This window comes from Chaetura pelagica, unplaced genomic scaffold (assembly GCF_000747805.2).
Source record: "Chaetura pelagica isolate M959 unplaced genomic scaffold, ChaPel_1.0 scaffold664, whole genome shotgun sequence".
Classification (NCBI taxonomy): Eukaryota; Metazoa; Chordata; class Aves; order Apodiformes; family Apodidae; genus Chaetura; species Chaetura pelagica.
In genome coordinates this window covers 269,982-285,916 of record NW_009952969.1, presented here as the reverse complement: position 1 = coordinate 285,916, position 15,935 = coordinate 269,982, and the positions used below count along the sequence as shown (strand labels likewise).

Here is a 15,935-nt window from a genome sequence, read left to right as displayed (position 1 = left end):
CGGTGGAACGGGCAGCTGGTGATCGGGCAGGGCGGGAGGCTGCTGAGGGGCCCCGCCGCCCCGAAGGGTGAGTGGCCGCGGTCCGGGGGGTGAGCCGGGCTCGGGGGCTGCCGGGCACCGCTGGGGGTGTGTGTGTGTGTGTGTGGGTGTGTGTGTGTGTGAGGGAGAGAGCCTCCTCGGTGCTGTGTCTGCCTTCGGAAAAAGATTTGAGCTTCACCAGTGGGTTTAGGAAGGCCTTGCAGGTACGGCCTGCAGGTGTGTTCTGCCCGGTGCTGCCGCCTGTAGCTGCAGCGCGGCCTGGAGGAGCCGCGCTCTGCCCTTCTCTGGGGTTCCCTGTGCTTTCTCTGTTCTGCTGTGAAGTACTTCTCTTCTTAGCCGCGTCTTTTCCCTCGCAGTTCCGCCCGTGGGCGTTTCCAAAGCCTGTTCATCGTGTGTAAGAACCGCTGGTGTTAAGGAAGCATGTACACAGTGCGACCAGTTTGTCTGCCAGAACTGCAGCAGGCTCTGCAGCTACTGTAACACACTTACCTGTTCTTTGTGCTCCACTATTGAGTAAGTGCCTTTTGAATTTTTAAGCTTATTTTAGTTGTATATGCCCTGAAATTTGGCTGTAGTATGTGAAGACCCAAGAAGATACCTAGCTTATCCACTTGGTGGACTTGGAACTCCTCACGTTGCTTTAGCAGCAGTAAAGCTGTCTGAAACATGGAGAATAACATGCCTGTGTGAAGTAGTTCTAGAAGGCAAAACATCCTCTTGCTTTCCTGCCAGCAGTGTATTATGTTGGCCAGTGAATACACACGCAGGGAGTAATCTTAAGTTTTTGCCAGCATTGATAACAGTTCTATGATATAAATAAATATTGAGTGTTGTTGGAATATGAGTATTGAGTCATGTTGGAGTCCCATGGTTACCACTGATAATGGAATAGGATGGCATTCTTTATTGTGTTCCAGAAACAGTTGACAAACTGATGTTTCTTTTGGTCTTTTTTCTTTTTGGTTTTTTTTCCTAGTTACGGTGATGTGGGAGAGCAAGTTCTCTGCAATGGCTGTTCAATATTTCCAGTCTGAAACTTGATGAATTATCTTTATGGCTGAGATGTCCATAATTTCATGAAGTCTTCTTCTTATGGCTGATCAGTTAATCCTTTTAGCATGTGAATTAATTATGGAATTTCTATGTTTTATATCTGTACATTGTACTTTTTAATATTGTAGCTAAATAAACTTTTATATTTTGATGATTACTAGATTATTTTGAGCCAGCTTTCTCCTTTTCACTAGTTATGATATGCCTATCTGGAGGAGCCACTTTGTGTTGTGTTCCTTATGTGGTGCAGAATTCAGAATATTCATTCAGTGTCTCTCCACTTGTTGCTCATGTTAGGACACAGCTTTGTGGGATCAAGTTGCTCCTTGTGTGCTTTCAAGGGAGGGTAAATTTATTCTAGACATACAGCTTTTTTCTTGTGAGCTAACTAGGAAAATCAGCCTGTCCTGAAAGTTTTTCAAATAGGGAATTAGCTGAATTCTGATTATTTTTTGGAAAAATTGCTCTGCTTCTTAGGGTTACTGTTAGCTGGAATGGTTTTAGTTGTTCATGCCATAGTAACTTTGATAGAAAGGACAACAGTATACTAGGCTTGGAGCAAAAAAGCTTGTCCAAAAAGTTAAGTGTCAAAGACCATTTTGATGGACTCTCCTTGCAAGGTCTTTCTGGGAAAGCAGCTTGTTTGTGTAAGTGATCACCTACCCTATGAACTTTATATTGTCCTGATACCCACTCAAAATACACTCAAGAAGTGGTCTGAAAAACTGTCAGCACTCAAGTCTATGTCTCTACTAACTAGCTCATTCCTCATCTCAAACAGAGACCAGTTTGCCTAGTATTATTTGTGCTGTAGGAGTGAGACTTTCATTAAATACTACTTCTGGAAAGCCCCTTGAAGTAATTTTATTTTATTATTTTTGCTGTTTCTAAAAATGAAAAAACAGCAGCCTTTTCACCTTGCAAAACCACCATAAGACAAAGTGTTCATTAATTCAGGAAAACTATGACTTAAGTGGATGATATCAGACTGTAGGAAAAAAGGAACAGATATGAGACAACAGAAATTCTCATGGCACTCAGAGAATGCCCTTTTTCACAAATTATTCCCAGTCCTCATAACTGATTAGTACGTTTTCTGTGGAATAACTTTTTTTTAGCCCTTTTTTTTTTTTAAGCCTTTTTTTTTTTTTACCTTTTCCTTTCCCCTCTAGCAATTTCTATTTGAAGGAATTGAAAGGCCTTAGCAATACAAGTTGAGAGACTTTCTACTCTTGTGAGGACATCTTTATTTGACATGCTGTTGAAAACATGCTGAGTACTTTTACATTTCAGAATACTGCAAGTAACCAAACACAACAGTGAAGGCTTTAGCAAAGGGTGGGGCAACAGCTATTGCTGAACAGTACTTCATAGCTTCATGTTGTGTGGCTTTGGGTACATCAGCAGATAAAAATGTTCTTCCTGTGGCAATCCTCTTAAAAACAAAGCTGAGCTTTATAAATGGGAAGAATCTGTGAGTTACTGCATTTAAATGTTAGTTTTAGGAAATAATTTTAAAACTTGACTTTGTTTCATTTGAAGCTCTAAGCAGTGGACAAAAATATTTTTCTTTCAGGCATGTTTTTCAAACTGAAACCTTCAAGTGTGTATCTGCTTTTTCTCCTCTCCCAAGGGTGAGAGACTGAAAATACTGTTCAGCTTCTAGGCTTTTGGAGAGATGAGACACATTGTTTACAAATGATTTATGTTTCAAAGCAGTTGATGGGGTTTTTTTTCTTGTATAGTCACTGCTGCATTCCACAGAAAGCCATCCTCTGTGAACAATAACATGGATCTAATAGCTGAAAGTTCATACTACTTATCCTCTAGCCTGCCCCTTGGGAGGTGGTTGATTAGGACAGGTATCCCATGCAGAGTGAAGAACTGGGAGAAGAAAAAAGCCTGAGAGCTGAAGAGAATGTCTAGAGGCTGGGAGGAGCAGGGCAGGAGGAGCACAGAACAGTGTGGTCAGCTCATACATCAGGGTGGTGCATCGTATATCTAAGAGATGGGTTTTTTTAGTGGTTACAAGCTCATTTGCTCATCTGGCTTCAGAAGGTGGGAAAAAATGCTTCTCATGTGCTTGTATCTCCCAAAAGACTCAAATCTCACTCCTGAGGAATGTTCATTTTCTAGGACTGTGGTTCTTATATGAACAAAGGGAGGTAGTAGGACTGGGGACTGGTTTTGAATCTTTATATTGCCTACAGAGAAAACCTGCGGGAAGGGAAGAATTTGAGTGAGAGGGCCAAGATTTTTCTCTTTGTTTTATTAACTCCTACACACAAGGCCTTGTCCCTTGTCACTGGTCATAGAGCTGTACTTCAGGTATTCCTAGGACTGTGTAGGAGAGCCAGAGAAATTGTCTGGCTTATTAATTATGCAGGAAACTGGTTTTTATACTGTGCTTTGGTTTTGTTATCCTATGTTCCTCCCCACCTATTCAGTGCAAATTGTCAAAAACCAAAGTGTGCCTGGTTTTCAGAAGGAAGGAGATCCTCTGAGAAGCCAGTGTATTGATGGGTGAAAATACCCTGCAGTAATGATTTTACAGATGGATGAGAAACTTGTTCTGAGATCAGTGTGTTATTACTGGTGAAATACGTCTCAAAGAGCACAGTTTTATGTCTGAAAGGAAGTAAACTGATAAGATCAGGATAAAATAATTTCCTTTTAGCCTAATATGTGAGTAAATACTAGAAATGTATGTGGTTTCAGTGATACCAATAACTCCAGTCTGTGTTAAAACAAAACCACACAATATTCTGAAGAACTTAAGTAAAAAGATCAAATGCACTTAGGTTATCTCCTTCAATAGCATTTATCCATTACATGTGTTCCTTATAGTAGTGTTGTGTTCTTGGTGAGAGATCAGATTTGGTGGTTACACAAATAAGCTTAGTCCTTTGTGTGCAGCAGCACAAAGGTTGTGTAGCCAAGTGAGAGGGTTGGTGGGAAACTCTTCCAAGAGAGCATCTCTCTTCCAGCAGGGTTTTGCCTGAGGACAGGTAGGGCTCAGAAAGACCATGTGTACCCTGATGTTGAGTTTCCTTGTGCTGGTTCTTCCACTCTCTTTAGGGTTTTTCATTACTGAATCTTACAAGGAAAGGTAGCAAAGTTTTGAACTTTTGTATTGAAGCAAATTGGTTAATCTATTAAAAGGAAACAAGAGGCTGCAGAAAACATTAATGTAATTCAAAGCTATGTAATTCAAAGATCAGCACTGCATGTGGATGGAAGAAAACATTTCTAAAATGTTACTTTCTATTATATTCATAAAATTGCAATAGAGTGAGAGGGAAAATACTGCTTTATAATATTTTAATAATTATCACAGTTATACTTAAAACTTCTTTTGTATAGATACTTTATTTCTAAAGATATTGAAATACAATACTTTTTATAGTTGATTGCATTTTTAACTGCTCTCCTTGTAATATAAGTTTTAATGATAGTTGCTAGTGTTGTGTATTCTGGGCTTTTGTTATTTTGTTTTTTCCTTAAGGAAAAGCCTCAGCTGAAAGCAAACTACTATAGCTTACACTTTTAATAAAAGTTTTCAGTTCTCATGGTTGTGATTTCCATTGAAATATAGGGATAGATGTTATATTACTTATCTCTTTCAGAGGTTATTATGGCTGAAACAGTTGATAGTTGTGGGATTTACTTTAAACTTTAGGATATATTTAATTGTATTTTCTTACGTTGTTTTATTCAAATGTGATAGTTGAAGTCACGATCCCCTTCTCAGTGTTTTTGTTGACACTTATTCCATAAGATACAGATGTGTTTCTCCTTTCTTCTTTCCCTGACAAACATGTTTGTAGGTAGTAGAGCCAGATATCCACTTGGTAAGTTGGTACTGCCTTAATCTGTTCTACATACATACTCTTAAACCAGGTCTGAAGTACTGAAAACAACCAGTGACTTCTTGTGTACAAATCCACTTTAATCTGATTAGAGACAGGATAAAACATAAATCCTGTTTATTCGGAAGAAGTTTCATCTTGCAGCCACAGGGTGGCATCACCATGTTAGTTTTGTGTAGATTGTTACCCAAGTTCTTAGTTTTTTCTCCCGTCCTCACAGCTTGGTTGATACTGTTACAATTGGACAGCTACTTTGGGGGATGTTGTTTTAAAATACCGCCCTCCTAAATCTGTAGGTCAAAACCAAATGCTTCCAAACCAGAATTTATTCAAAATACTTACCACTGTTCATAAAATATAGCCTGAAATTTAAAACAGACCATTTTGCTGTCATCCTTAGCTGCCTGCTGTCCATCCGACCTTTGGATGGTACTTGGCACTTGGGGGATGGTCCTGATGGCTGAGGAAAGGTGAGGGTAATACTGTTCTTTGAAGAGAGCACTGAGGAATTAGGGATTGGTCAGTCTGACAGGACTTCCACAGGAAGATTGTCATGTGAATCCTCACAAAAGTTGTGTCCAACACTGCATCCAAGCACTTGAAGGGCAATAACATAATTGGGAACAGTCAACACAGATTTATCAAGGGCAAATTATGTCTGACCAAGCTAAGTGAGCATCACCAGATGAAAAAAATGAATGTCCTTCACCTTGACATTCAACAGTACTGTTGTAGGAGGTGTATTGGAAAGGTATGGTTTGGACAAGTAAACTGTAAGGGGGATAGAAGCTTTGCTGATCTGTTGGATACAAAGAGCTGTGACGGGCCAGGATAAACTCAATCAGCAGCTAATTACGAGTAGCATTGCTTAGGGGTTGTTACTGGAACTTGATGCTACTGGATGTCTTAGCTAATGATCTGGATGGTGGGACAGAGCAGGCCCTGAGCCAGCCCTTGATGATTCTGGGTTGGGGGCAGTGGGCAGTACCTGAAGGGCATCAGTACAGGAGTCCCAGCAAGCCCTACAAGTGGGTTGGGAGAAGTCTACAAGTGCATAGTCCTGTTGGGAGGAGAGAGCCATGCCATCCACATCCAGGCTGGTGCTGACTGACTAGAACTCAGGTTTTCAGAAAAGGAACTGGGTGTCCTGGGGAACGTGTTGCACTTGACGCACAGTGTGTCTTTGCTGTGGTAAAGGTCATGCAGGGCTGTGTAAGCAGCATGGGGACCCTCCTGTGTGAGGTGCAGAGGTGTTAGTGCTGCACTTGGAGGCTTTAGTTGTCCTGAAGACCCCACAAGTGCAGAGAGACAACATTGACAGAAAGCCTGGTGACTTCCAGCTCACAGATGGGGCACGTTTGTGGCCTTCAGAGTCTGTCAGAAACACAAGTACTCTATGGCTTTTCTAAGGATTCCAAGGCTATGTCTTCACATGTGGTGTTCTTGAATACACTTAGGAATTTATAGTACTGCTGAAACTCTTCAGCACTCCTAGACCTGCTGCATTTTTCCTCCATTCTCCTAAGCATTGATTACTGCTGGCTGTCAGAAAGGAGGAACTGGTAAAAGGATGTGTGGTCTGAGTGTGTCCATTCTTGCATCCTGTTTACTCTGCTAGAACTACTGATATGATGAAACTTTACTCATATCCTCAAGTGTTTTGGTAGGCTGTACTGTAGAGTGCAGCACTTTGCAGAATATAGATGACTGAGCCTAGAAAATAATTAAATTTTCAACCTAGTAACTTACATTTAAAAAATGAATGCACTTTTATTTATCTCAGTCCCACCAAGTTTCGTTTTAGGAGCTTAATTCTCCTACGCTTTCTTGTACTGAGTAATACCTCCCTAAATGAGTAATCTGATTGTTCTGATTTCTCTTTCCATGATAACAAGATTGTTTACTGCTCTAAACAAGATTTTAAAATATTTTTAAAGCCAGTAAAAACAAGCTTAGAAACCTGGGACTGCAGTCATTTTGGATGAACAGTGTGAGGAATTAAAGTATAGTAAAATCTAAGGCTGAAAATACAGTCAATGTGCAAATTTTCATTCTCCTAAAAAATGTTAAGAAAACCAGCTCAAATACTTTATTTCATACAGTTCTTTCATAACTTATTTCATAGTCTACTGAGTGGTTTAACTGTATGTTGCTCTGGAAGTTCTCACTCTGCTAAGGGAACTTGTTCTCAGATGGGCGTAGTCACATGCATTACTACTTACAGAGTTGGTTTAAGATGCCTGTGTATTTGGGTGGGTCTGATCTCCCACATGAGTGCAAGAGCTTTCTTAAGCTAGTAGAGTTCTATAGAAAACTGCTTCATCCATGTGAGTTCATATTAGCACTGTTCAACACAAGCATCTGTAAATACTGAAGATATCTTTGTTCCTCTCCATTGTCTTAGTGAGACTAAGAACTAGAAGTTACTGTAAACTGAGTTTGAGGGACTTTCCCTCTTCACTGGTACAAGTCTCCCACTCTTTGTTTACTCCATGCACTTTTATGTACCCATGTGTTTATGTTTAGGATCATTGCTGTAACTCTTTTTCTTACATCTTGTACTGACACTTCTGTGCTGACAGATGCTTGTGCACTTCTGTTCACCTTAACACTAGGAGGCTTTCCATTTGTGGAAGCATGGTGCTGTCCTTGCTCTGCTGAAGAGATTGTCCAGGCTCATCATGTCCTTGCTTTTGGTGCTTGTAATCTACTCCAAAATCATGTTGCTTGGGGTTTTTTTATCTTTTCCTTAGTGCCGATACTGTCTTTAGTTGTGTTTTGCAGTGTAAGTATAGTTTAATACACAAGAGCTGTGGCTTCCAACTGTTTCTGAAAGGTCTGTAAATTTCACAAGTTGTCTTCTGCTCAAGTTAAATGAAAACTTCCTTAATGGTGCTTCAGAAACACTGTTAGAAATGAGACTGCCCTTTAGTCTTCAGTGCATTCATCACTTGGACATGAAAATTAGTTCAAACCTCAATATTTGCTCTCTATATTTTCTTGAGAATTTCAGTTCTTGTGAGGCTTCTAACTTTATTTCTCCAATCAGAATATTTTCTTAGTTTGCTTAACTCATGCTACCATCTGTTGTTCAGTTACTACTTACAGCCAAGACGGCTGATGGAGATCTGAGTTCTCTTGGATCAGCACTTGGCACCATGAGCTTTTTCACAACCCAACAAGCAGTTCCAACAGCTGCATGCATGAATCACTTAAGTTATAGTACCCTGCAGCACCCTCTAAGAATGGGTTTTGACAATCTGGTCAGATGTCACACAAGCAAAAGTGGTATTGAACTCCTCAGAAGGTGTGATATAAATTGAAGATAATTATTTTGATACTTATTTTAATGTAATGTGCTCTAAACTTTTATTACCGTTCAGAAAGCTTTGAGGATACCTAGATCGTACTTAAGAATTTACCATTAATTAAAAAATATATATTCAGTAGGCTGGGGGGCATGTGCATGTGTGTTAATTTGCTGTAGCAAACTTCTGACACATTCCTTATGGCATTTTGCACTACTGACACACAGTTTGCCCCAGCATTAGAACTACTCTTCACATGCTTTTGAGCCAGTCTATATTTAAACCTGTCTCCAGCAGTATTTTATTTCAGTTGTTTTAGTCTGGTTTGCTTAGCTGTGGATACGTTCTTGATTATACTGCATGTTTACTGAAACTTTCACTCTCATGTACTGTTCTAGTGCAAACACTACAAAGCAGCATTTCATTCAGAGTTTAGCAAGCTGCAAGAACGTTTATTTTAAGGTTTGTGAGAGGGATGGCATGGGTTCCTTGTTGGTTTAGTGGCAGTTAGCTGATTGCACTAACACCAAGCCCAAAGAGCTGGTGTAAATCAGCCTAGTGTCATCGGGCAAACTGAGCTACACAGCTGAGGAGCTCTTCCTGCAGATAATTTGTGTTAGGCTCTGGTGTTGTCATTGTTTGCTTTGGCTGAGTGTTGAACACAAGGCCATTCACAAAAGAATGTGTGGAGTCGGTACATTTGTATTTCCTTTAGCTGCCTAAATAAGGGGGGGAAAGAGCAATATGGAGGTTATATTGTCTTGATTTGATTTTGAAGCTGCATCTGCAGACTAGCTGGAGCCAAGCAGGGTAACTATAGGATGGGACAGTATTATCCAGGAATAGGGTGTTGAAACTTCTTGGGCAACTTCCACAGAGCTGCCTGGCAGGACTTCCCCTTGGTTCCCAGGGGATAATGAGGAACGGGTGCCAGAAACATAAAGCCTCGGTGGTTCTGCAGAAGTAGGATGGGAAAAGACATGCTTGTCTCATATCCAAGAGTTTAATCCATTTTGTTGAGTGGGACCACAAACCTTCCACATCACTAGAAAAGAGGATTAAATAGATCTCAGGATGTGGACTGAGGCAGTGAACTTGAGGATGGTGAAGGAAGTTGGTGTTAAGTTTCCCAGGTTTTAGAGTTCTTAAGAGTTTACAAGAGTTTGAAAGAGTTAAAGAAAATACATAAATGTCTTCCATCAGCAGTTTTAACTCAGTGTCTTATCAGGGGTTTAACCGTATTTTTATAGAGAACTCTGGGTAAGTTAAACTTGATAGTTCATACCACAATGAAAAGATAAGCTAGATATAGGGCAGAGAAACAGTCTGTTTTGCTTTGCCCAAGTTTCTTACATTTACCAGCTGGAAAACCACCCTAATTTAGGGGTGCCTTGGAAACAGAAATGGATAGCAGTGAGGCATGACCAGTTCTTTCTTTTTTATTGAAGACAACCATGAAGAAATAGGGGTGTGTGATGGTAGATTCTGGGCAGTGATCTCTTCTTACCCTAGTGATTTCAAGTTGTGTTTCTGCAGCAGAAGGGCTGTGAAAAATAACAATAGAACTAGGAAATCACCTTAAAACTCTGTGGGAAATAGGCTCTTTTCTTTGGTAAGCTAAATACTTTGTGCCATAATGTATCAGTCAAGACTCTGCAGGAAACGCTGAGAATGCAGGTTTATATAGACAATGTAAATAGGTCCTTTAGGTTTGGGTCAGAGATTTCACTGATAGAGTACAGCTAGTATAGCCATCTCTACAGTCAAATACTTGGTTATCGTCACTATTTCGTATCTTCCAGAAAAGCCACCATACTCAGACCAGCAGCAGGCACAGACGTGACCTGTGCTGAAGGCTCTGGCCAGGACTCTCTCCCAGTTCATGCACCACACCAGAAGTGCTGGCTGGGAGGAGAAAGGACTACACCATACGTTTTAACTACCACTGCACCAGCTTTTGCTCATTATATCTGCACTTGTCTGAGACACCAAGGAAAGAGGGTCTTGCAGCTTCCTTTTACCATTTAAAAGGGAGTTTAGCTGTGTATTATGTCTGTGAAGTCTCCACGGTGACACAAGGAGCATCCAGCATCAGGACACTGCCCAGAAAACTATCTTTTAAGTACGAGAGGTGTTGGTTCATGGCACATGCTCTAGAAGGGGCTGCGGAAGGTAAGAAATGGGATAAGGCAGCATGAAAAAGAATGAAAAATGGCAGGGGAGAAAAGGAGGAAGAAATCTGTTGTTTCTTGACTGCTGGGAAGAGACAGGGGAAGGAGGAAGGTGTTGTAAAGGAAAAAAGTCAAAAGGTAAAATAGAAAGAAGTGGAATTCAGATAAAACTGACTTTAAAAAGGGAGAGGGGATGGAATAGAGCAGCCTGCTCTCTACAGGGAACACCCTGCAATCTGTGTCCAACCTCCATGCAGCAGGGAAGTGAAAGCCCACCTCCATGTGCCAGCTTTTTTCCTGCTCCCAGGAGAGGAGATCCGCTCTGTGGAAGAAAGACAGATGGCATTGCCATTGCTTGTGATCCTGTGGGGGATTTTTTTTTTCCCAGATGGGGAGCTGGAAGCCTCTTTGTGCTGCTACAGCTTTCCTCTCCAGCAGCCCTCGAGTGCTCGGGGGCTCTGCCAGTCTGCACACCTGTGTCATATGCTAGTTAGACCCGTGCACACATGCCTCTTAGTACTGGGAAAATTTCAGCTGAACCTTTTACAAAAATAGGTGTATTTGTATCCAGGGTTTTCTCCATGGTTGAAAAGTATCCTTGCTGACTTTTCCTTTCTTGTAACATATGCCTGTGTTGTTTTGTTGGTTTTGGTTCTTTTATTTGCTAGCAAGAGATTGCTAATAAAAGCTGGGCCACCAGCCCTGATCTGAAGAGAAAGCTGACACGACTGTTCAGCACAGGAGACCCCCAGACACTGCTGCCTCACTCACACTGACTCCATCAGTCCATCTCAGTCTTTCCTATAATGTCAGGATACCTTTTTTTTTTTTTTAGGATACCTCCAACAAAGCACAGCTGAGACAGGGTTGCCAGCTTTACCTAGAAGACTATTGGGCAGCCCAGGAAGCATCACTCTCATCCAACTCTGGGAGTTGCTTACTAGAGTTAAAAAAAATAACTCTATTTTAAATAAAGCAGTCACCTTTGATCTCTACTTCCTTAACAGCTGAGCAAAGGAACACAGAAAGTAAAACTCTGAAAAGGTGACATGATTTCAAGTTTTACAATCAAGTAAAGGGAGATACTAAGTTTAATCCCTTTATCTTAGTTACACATTAAATTTATGACAACCTCACCTGTGTAAACAAGTACATTTTGTTCTGCTTTCTTATACTTCCTTTCCTCTGCAACTTTCCAGTCTGCAGTTGCACCAAGTGACCTTGCTCTTTCCACTTTGTTTTTATTCAGTTCCATTTTATACTCATTACTGGTCTGTAGCAGCTACTCCTGTCCTCCTGCATTGTTTCATTTCCTCCAGTAATATCAGAATAAGCAAAACCTGCAGCAGCTGAATATAGTGTTTGGAAAGCTGACTGTGTGCTGCAACCATCTTAACAACAGTATCACTCCATTTTCATTATTAAAGTTCATTTAAGGGCTTATGTTTTGATCTTTCTGCACTTCCAGAAAGCCTTTAAAATAATCATTGGAGCAATTTATCAAACACATTAGGAAAGTTCATTAGCTATTAAAAAAAGTCACCCAAATGCTGTATCATCGTTCTGTGCCAGGCCTGTGTGTGGGAAAAGGTGTCACATTTCTTCTTCCATGGCAGATTTGCACTTCACTGAAGGAAAAGTAAAAAGCCAGTTTCAGGCTAAGGAGCTTCTAAAGAGCAGACTTCGCCCTCAGCCATGCTGGGGCTCCTGATGGAGGCATCGGACATGTGGTGAGCTGCTGGATTCTGCTCTCTCAGGAGACCCAGGTTAAACTGGCATTGATCATCAAGAGCAGTCTGCAAACTGGAAGCCTGTGCAAATCCACAGGGTACAGCTGCACAGCTCCAGGTGCCAGCCACCTTCAGGGAGCTGCTGGCTCCAGCCTGCTCTGCAAACAAGTTCCGAGTGACCTGTATCAGATGGGTGAAAAGAACATGAAAGGAATCTATTTTGGGCATGACACTGTGGGAAGGAAAAGCTGCAACCACCCAAACCAAGCAGAGATTAAAGTACCTGGTGGTGATGCTGTTAACGCAGCCAGCCAGAGGATTCTCTTGGAGTGCAAGTCCTCATGCAAAACAAACAGCATCCTTCACCTGAAAGAGTAAATATTGCTCAGGGTTTTCTCTCCTAGTTACTTCCCTGCTTGTGCCAGGAAGAAATCTAAAGCATCCAGCCTGCCTGTGCCCATCTCAAGCACGGCAAGGGCAAGTGTTGGTGCTCCTGCTTTAGAGGGATGTGCTGACACCACCACTTCAATAGGGGACAATCTACTAGAATACACTGCACTCTTCATATCCCTGCAAAAACTGCTTACAAAACAATAGTGCAATTTAACAAAGATACAAACTGCTTAAAACAGTAAGTACAGTGAACTTGGGATGACCAGGGCCAATGACATAAAACAAAGTGAGACAAATTCAGGATCTGAACTACAAGCAGCATCTCAATGCAAGGCAGGTGCTGATTCACATAGATTTTATGGAAGTGGTAGACATGTCTTGTCAGTCTTGAAGTACAGATACATACCAGAGACAGAAAAAGCCCATGAAGAACCTCCTTCACTAAAGCTCATGCTCTCAAATCCAGGACCTAGACCACTAAATGTTATCCCAGACTAGTTGAGGGTGGCAGGGACTTCTGGAGATGACTTGGCCCAGTGCCCCTGCTGCAAGCCTGGTCAGCAAGGACTTCCCCAGAGAAGTCCAATTTGTTGCAATTGCTGTACTTCAATAAGCTGAAGGAAGGGGAGTTGCTGGGTTTGCTTTTTTTCCCAAAACAGTGTAATGTTTAAGCATGTATTTTCTCATAATTTAATCAAATTTCAGTGAATTTCCAGGCACTGTGCTGAAGACAATCTGTTTTTCGTTCTGATACAGTTTTGTCAGTACTTAACAACAGTTTTCTGGCTAACAGAATCAGTGCTGTAAGAATACAACAGTGGAAGGAAATAGATATGGTAGAGTTTACAAATAACTAAAGATCACAACATTTGGGGTAGGACGGTATCCCCTCTGCTTCTGTGAAGAACCTTCACTCAGAATCACTATAGTGTCTTTTGTGGGGTGTAAGCATATAATATTCTTAAAATATGCAGAATTTTAGAGACCTTCAGAATTCAGAAAATATGGCAACAGCTGTCTGTGCAGCCATTATCTTCCTGAAACAAACTCAAAAAACCTGATGAAGATGCAAAATACAAGCAGTTATAGCAAGACATCAAGAATCAAGTGTGAATAATTCATAAAAATGGAATCTTAGCATAGACCAGGGTTACATTTAACACAGGAAGAAGTTCACAAAGCCCATTCCTGAGGAAACAGGTAGTGAGAAGTGAGAGGAAGCCAACCACATGAAACAGGGCTTTGGTGAAGGAGAAACCAAGAACCAAGCTACAAGCATGCTGAAAAAAATCCAACACAAAGCAGTGTTTTCACATACCAATCCTTGATCTGCTATTTGGTCCTCAAGGAAGAACCCACTGTGGTCACAAACCCAAGATGGTTTAAATTTTTGTTAAACCAAAAACACACACACACAAAAGGGAAAAAAACAGTGGCATGCAGGAATTACTGTAATAAAATGTTTTTTGTTTACAATTATTTCAGACACTGAGCAACTAGTCATCACCTGATTAGAATGCAACATATGTTGTCATAGACAGAGCTACCAAACGTCTGTACACTCAGCTGCACTGGGGGTAATAAGCTCCCATTTGCTACAGGCACTGCATGTTCTTTTCATTTTACTTCTAGTGGCAATTAACCGCCCTCTTATTAAGTAAATTGAGCTAAAAGTGGGAGACAAAACACATGCATTTGCAACACTGAAGAAATAAGATCCGTCTACACACACCCGTTTCCTCAAATGTGTTTTTACCTCTGCAGCCCTTTTAGATACAGTGAAACAAATCAAACCTTTCTCCCAACTTACAATTTCCCAAACTTCTTGGGCAGAAAACCTCTGCAACTCCCACAAGTGCTTTACATGTGGGACTTCTCTTCTGCAATTCCCATCTTCCAGGAGTTTGCATTCCCACTAGGGGACTACTCTGGGTCCACCATCCTAAATCCTGCTACTAGAAAGAAAACCTGACTTAGCATATCCCCTCTAAAAAACAACTGGTATATTCTCTAACAAAGATTTAAAAAAACCCCACAAACACAAGGAGTATAAGCACTCTTGTACTGAGCATTTAAAAGCATATAAGCAACTCAAAGCATCAGACAAGAAAATTCACCCCCACTTAAAGCAAAGATCATCTCATTCAAACAATTAAAGTTTTTACCCTCAAACCTCCAAGAACTATTATGATTTGTTTCTCAGATAGAAAACCAGGAACAAACTCAAATGGCAGCTGAGATACTAGAGGCCTGCATGAGAGCTATGGAGCAGCTGAAAAGCACGTGGAGATAACCTGCTGGAGGGGTGATTGTGCAGAAAGAAAAAATGAAGAAAAAGCAGATTATGTTATGGGGGGGGGGGGGTGAGAGAGGTCATGGTTTGTGCAGTTAGGAATGCTATAAACTACAGTGATCTTCCCACAGTTTGAAGGGAGAACAGCCTGCCACATCCTAATGGGATTGTAGTGGGTGTTTTAGTTACAATGCAGAATAAAAATGGAATTTGCAGAATGAACCTGGCTTCTGCCAACATCTCTTAACCCACAACAGCACAAGCAGCAGTGTCTCTATTTCGACCAGTGCCCCGCTGACCTCCTCTTCTGACTGCAGTCAGGAGCACACAGAGAACACAATGTTACTTATCTGCTCTTGCAAAGGTTTTTTTTGTTTTCTGGTTTACTCCCAACCTGAGTCGACAACCAAGCTCCTGGGCCTTAACACATGAACCAGGGCTCTGCACCATCCCTCCCTGGGATGTACGGCACCAGAGCAAGACGATGTGTCAATGCCAGAAGGAAAAATGAGGTTTTGGCTATACAAACAGAAAAGTTTGAGGTTTTCAAATAAAGAGCTAAAGGAATGTGCAAGATTTAAGCAGTCTTTGCCCATATGGTCCAAAAGCAGTCTGAGGTGAGCAGCACTCAGGTCACAAACTTCCATGACAGGTACAGAAAGACATCAGGATGGTAACAGTGGTGCATCTTCTGCTCCTCATTGCCAGTGCTAAATCAAAATTTAAAGAATACCTTTTGCATTTTCAGGTAGACAGCTGTAGCACTGGCAATCATTCAATTACAGACAGGCAAGGCATTTTTAATCATCCCAGGCTAAATGAAGGCCCTTGCGTTCAGCTTTCACAGCTCACTGTTGCTAACAGCACCAAGAATTCAAGACTTTTTTGGCAGTTTGTTTCTTTTTTTCAGTTCAACTTTATATATGGGAGTTAAAACAAAAATCCATTAACAACAACTGGCAGAAAAATACTGTTCTGAGACATAATCAGCCTCAACAGAACAACCTGATCCGTGCCTGTTCCTGCATTTGAAAGACCAGATTTTCCTGGGGCAGATTATGGTAACCTTTGCTCATTTG

The 15,935-nt window shown here is 41.1% G+C and overlaps 1 protein-coding gene across 1 annotated transcript in view; it reads left to right on the top strand.

The window, feature by feature from the left end:
- The window catches only part of SIVA1 (SIVA1, apoptosis-inducing factor), a 12,604-nt gene extending 11,361 nt beyond the window's left edge, over window positions 1-1,243 (top strand). The window contains exons 3-4 of the mRNA XM_009995853.1: window positions 396-552; window positions 1,016-1,243. Of these exons, the coding sequence (XP_009994155.1) occupies window positions 396-552; window positions 1,016-1,073 (215 nt within the window). The 3' untranslated portion in view covers window positions 1,074-1,243. The remainder of the gene's footprint in view (window positions 1-395; window positions 553-1,015) is intronic.
- The last annotated feature ends 14,692 nt before the right edge of the window (window positions 1,244-15,935 follow it).